Genomic DNA, 5,374 nt, shown 5'->3' with positions numbered 1-5,374 from the left:
ATGCTAAATCTGCAAGATAAGGAATAAGCACATCATCGTGCTCTGGAAGCCAAAACTTATTAGCCACGCCTCTTGAGTTCAACCTGGTACACGGAACTTTTTTTTTGTGTGCTAATCTTTTCCCTCTTTTCAATGGCGAAGTGTGCTCCGCACCATCAACGTCATGAATATCCTTTCCAACTGAATCACCGGTGTTTGGTGAAAATTGATTAGGTCCACTACTTTGAGAACTGGCTGTGGGAAACATCAAACCTTGTGGACTGCCTAACATGCTCATGTATGACATTGGCGGCTGTGTCATCCCACCATAATTACCATCCCATGGTGGGAATGGTGAGAAAGTATGCGGAGGTGAGGTGAATGGCTGTGGTCGAACAGGCATGTAGTTCATGTTAATCCCTGATGTAGGACTTGGCATTGCATTCGAATGAGAAGGCACGCTTTGCTTATCTGCCGGATTGTTAGCCATACCTAATATATTTTGTAAGCATAGCCATATTAACAATAAAGAAATTTATAGAATATGGGATATGTATGCATTTAGCAGGGAATATAGTAAACGATGTAATTTCTAGTTCAAACAACATAACAAAATAGCAAGTGATAAAAGTAGTAATGGTTTGTTACAAATGGCTTAGAAACAATAAAAGATATCGATGCGAACAGTATGTTAAAATTCACCAAGTTATTACATAGCCATAGAACAGATGCTACACTAAGTTAAACCGCTCTCCATTGTGTTACCACCATTGTACTTTGCACAATAATCCACCCACATCGCCCAAGCAATTTGATCTCGTAACTCCTTCCATTCATTTCTAACATCTCGATCCTCTCTTTGTGTCCTACTTTGAGTATAGTCCATCACATTTGATTCGTCCTCATTTGTCTCTTCCCCAGTATCTTCATCAATTTCAACATTTTCATTTAAAATATCATCATCCGGATCCTCCAAGGCAATAAAGTTGTGCAACACAGTACACGCTAGTACAATGTCCACTTGAGTGGGAAATGGATAATTCGGCTTCCCCGCAAGAATTTTAAACCGATTCTTCAGTATCCCAAATGTGCACTCAATTTTTGATCTTAAAGATGAATGCCTTAAATTGAACAACTCCTTCCTATTCTTTGGTGTCCTACCGGTGTGCTCTTTTAAATGATATCGGACACCGCGATACGGGGATATGAAACCTGGCATTGTGGTGTATCCAGCGTCACATAGGTAATATTTACCTACATTAATTAAACAGTATTTTAAAATCTCAAATATTGCCAAGTATTTAATATATTATTCATAATATGCACAAGTGAGAATGAATACCATCGTAAACTCGGAGCCCGTTTTAAAATTATCATACAGTTACAGCTTAAGATGACTACTTATTGCTTGTCAAAATTAAGTAGATAATTGATACAAATATTTATTTCTTTTAAAGCAAGAAATCTAATTGCAATAATAAATTATTTTAACTAATGTTGCATTCCATCTCACACAATTCTAAACAAGCAAGATAGACCCAAAACAAACAAACTATATGGTTAGATTACTAATAATTTACACGCACACAAAAAAATTAAATAAAGTTAAAAAAAACAGCAATTTAAGTTCTTAAAATACTGATTTGAAACATATTATGAAATTAATCTCTACACAGATACCCGCATGAAATTAATCTACCTAACAACCTAATTCTTGCACATTTACAAAAAATCCACTACACAGATACCCGCATGAATTGTTTTGCTGTAATATTATGAAATTAATCGCTTAAATCATTGAAATTGCTATCAGCCTCTATTTCTCATATGCTTCAAAATTAAAATTAATTCCTCAAATCACTGGAGAAATAAGTGGGGGTGCAGGCTGCTAAGATGTTTTGGGTGACCCCTTTTCGCCCTCTAAACCGTGCAACTAGGTCACTAGGTAACACCGCGTCGACGTGTGTGCCATCTATCAAACCAATGCAGTCCTATAAAAAATTATAAATTATACATAGTTAAATAAAAATAAGTTTACTTGGAAAATTGTTAAGTTGTATGTATTTAATTTACCTTAAAGTACGGAAAATAATTTGAGTTGTTTGCAATCTCCTCGGGAACTTCTTTTGGGGCTTGCTTCATGTACCGATCACGTAATCCATTCATTGCTTGCAAGACTTTATTGAAATACCTGCTAACTGTTTCCCCTGATCTTATGAACTCAGTTCTTATTATTCTATTTTTAGTTTTGTGCCCAACAATACTCAGGAACATAGCAAGTTGTTCTTCAACTTGAACGTGTCTCGTATCTTTTAATAACCCGTTTGCTTTCATTACTTCAACAAGTTTAAAAAAGGCCCTCGGTCTCATTCTAATATAAGATTGGCAGCTATCTTGATAGCCCTCCAGTACACGTCTGAAGTGAGCCTCTCTACAATATATTTTTCTGATCCTTTCTTGCTTCGAACAATTTGATATTCTCTTGCGCTTAGCACGCATTCTCAAAATACATGTTACCAAAGTGACCACGGCGCAGACAGCTGTATTAGCACACATCCTCTTCAATTCTTCCTCATCTTCCATATTCATCTACAACCGTTTTAAAATTATCATACAGTTACAGCTTAAGATGACTACTTATGTCTTGTCAAAATTAAGTAGATAATTGATACAAATATTTATTTCTTTTAAAGCAAGAAAGCTAATTGAAATAAAAATTATTTTAACTAATGTTGCATTCCCTCTCACACAATTATCAACAAGCAAGATAGACCCAAAACAAACAAACTATATGGTTAGATTACTAATAATTTACACACACAAAAAAAAAAGGAAATAAAAGAAAAAAATCATCAATTTCAGTAACCCACAATTTTAACTAATTATTTGAGGACCTTATTTAGATTTATGAAACATTTGTGCAAGAAAGCGAAAATAGAAAAATAAATTCTATTCTATTTTCATGTCGTTTATCTATCTAACAACATAATTCTTGCACATTAACAACAAAATCCAGTACACAAACACCCGCATGAATTGTTTTACTGTAAGATTATAAAATTAATCTCTTAAAACATTGAAATTGCTATCCTATTCTATTTCGTGGTTGTTTCATAATTACAAGTAATTCCTCAAATCACTGGAGAAATAAGTCAAAATAAGAGGGCAAAAATTTTTACCTAGCTGATGAAGTTCCAAAATGCCGACGTCCAAGCAAAAAACCCACCGAGATCAATCAAAACACCGTAGCCAACAATCACAGTCGAAGCAGAACAAGATCGAGAAGGGATCACCAGTTATCGAAGGCAAGAAACCCACCAGCAAGCTCGTTCAAAAACAAAGCTAGGGTTTCGAGTAACAGCCACGACCCAAGGTAGAAGCAGACGAAGCGCGAGAGAGGAGGCGCGAAGAGGAGGGCGATGAGGGGAAGCGAACAGCGATTCCAGATCTTGGGATCGAATTCCTGAAATAGGATTAGGAATCGGCCCTGAAGCTTGGTGTCAGAAATCTCGCCCAAATCCGACGCCTTGCTTCCGATTTGGGTTTCTATAAAAAACCCCAACTGTAGCTACTTTTGGGAAATTGTAATCCCAAAATTTTTGCTGAACCAAACTCCAGAATAGGATTCACAAAGAATCTAAAAATTACCAAATTGCCACTGTCAGACTCCAATTACTAATCCTATTCTATAAACTGGTGAACCAAACAGACCCTTAGTTACACGTGAAAATATTCTTATGTGATTCACACATGACATTTTTCTATGCTGACCTAATGGTTTTTTACCTGTGGGGAGATTCGAACATGGGACTACACTGATGTGCCAACTCTGCGGGTCGCACATGACATTTCTCTAATTGTATTAAACCAAATTATTGACATATTTACCATTGATTTTACCCTCCATCCTTTTTATTAAATTTTACATTCATTTCTACATAAGTACATAGGGGTATTTTTGTTGTAATAAATTTTTAACGGCATTTATAAGATTTTAATGATGTACAACTTAGAATATTTATGTGCTACTTTTTACATCAATTAGTATGAATGTGATGAAACAATATGATATTTAAGTGCCATTTAACCTAATTTTAACGCTGTTAATTATTTTTTAGTTTTTTTAGTTTTTTTGCGAGTTCAAACAACACCCATCTATCTAGTATCTACAATCTCTATAAAAAGTCATTTGCCTCATCTGATGCAAAGTCTTACCTGGAATCTATGCCTTGAAGACGATGTAAGGAACACGATCATGTTTTTCCCCCTCTCCATACACATGGTATGGTTGATTGCGAAGGACCCCTGTAAATATCAATCAATTACAAATAGAACCCCTATAGTCCTATTTATGGCGAAGAGACCCCTGCAATATTGACCCAGATGCGAATATACGCCCATTTTGTGAAATATTTTCAACTTTTTTAAAAGTTACAAATAAAATAAATTTTGAGAGCCTATCCTCACCTATAAGACTGTAAGGGTCTACTCGCCTCTTCAATTAAATTTAACGATTTTAAGAGTTAAAAAAGTTCATGTATATTCACAAAATCATGACTAAAAGAGTTCTATTCACAGCTGGGTGATAGTAAAAGGGTCTGTTTGAATTTAATGATATTTTGAATTCAAATCAGTATTTAACAGAAAAATTGCCTGATTTTGACTTTCATGTGGATCTTTTATATATGCGATAAAATAAATACTGAGCGCTGGTGTAACTATAACTAATCAAGGTTCTTAATAGATAATTCGTATGGAGATGGACCGTGCTTTGCATGAATCACCATCTTTTACTTGGTAGATCAAGGAAATACATTAGGGAAGAACAATGATTTGGAGAGAANTATCATCATCATCATTATTTTGATGAAAGGTCCCTGGATATATTCATCATGCCATAATACGAAATCTAAATATGCATTGGTTCATTTTGTATTTCTTTTTTTTCCCCCTGCTCAGTTTCGATATTCTTCTAAAAATATTGAACTTCGCATCGCATGAATGTTTAGGAGGAGATGTTTTTTTTCTCTCCCGAGAACATTTATTAACATACTGATGATGCTCTCTATGATTAGCAAAATCAAGACTAACACTTATTAGATGAAGTAAATAAATTCCTTTTCCGTTGCAACTTCTCCAAACTTAACGGGTTTAAATCATTCATTCCAATCTCGTATCATCATAACAAATTTATCGAGTAACGCAATATAGCCCCCAATTATCCAAGTATATATATATATATATCTATTAAACTATAAACTATAGACTAAAATTTACAATATAGCCCCCAATTATCCAAGTATATATATATATATCTATTAAACTATAAACTATAGACTAAAATTTACATATATCTGATGAACGCACAAACCCGCAGCTAGCTATCATTCCTCAC

General features: G+C 34.6%; 2 protein-coding genes across 2 annotated transcripts; both read right to left on the bottom strand.

Annotated features, from left to right (window-relative positions):
- On the bottom strand, positions 716–1,331 carry LOC109842633. The gene is made up of 2 exons (XM_020411484.1): positions 1,322–1,331; positions 716–1,233 (listed from the first exon to the last, which is right to left on the bottom strand). The coding sequence occupies exon 2, from the start codon at positions 1,196–1,198 to the stop codon at positions 716–718; it is 483 nt and encodes a 160-aa protein (XP_020267073.1). The 5' UTR covers positions 1,199–1,233; positions 1,322–1,331.
- On the bottom strand, positions 1,824–3,634 carry LOC109842632. Its single transcript, XM_020411483.1, has 3 exons — positions 3,159–3,634; positions 2,053–2,568; positions 1,824–1,970 (listed from the first exon to the last, which is right to left on the bottom strand). Exons 2-3 carry the CDS (start codon positions 2,566–2,568, stop codon positions 1,824–1,826), a joined length of 663 nt encoding a protein of 220 aa, XP_020267072.1. The 5' UTR covers positions 3,159–3,634.

This window comes from Asparagus officinalis, chromosome 5 (genome assembly GCF_001876935.1).
Source record: "Asparagus officinalis chromosome 5, Aspof.V1, whole genome shotgun sequence".
NCBI lineage: Eukaryota > Viridiplantae > Streptophyta > Magnoliopsida > Asparagales > Asparagaceae > Asparagus > Asparagus officinalis.
Note: the sequence above shows the minus strand (reverse complement) of the source record. Positions and strands in the feature narration are given on the sequence as shown.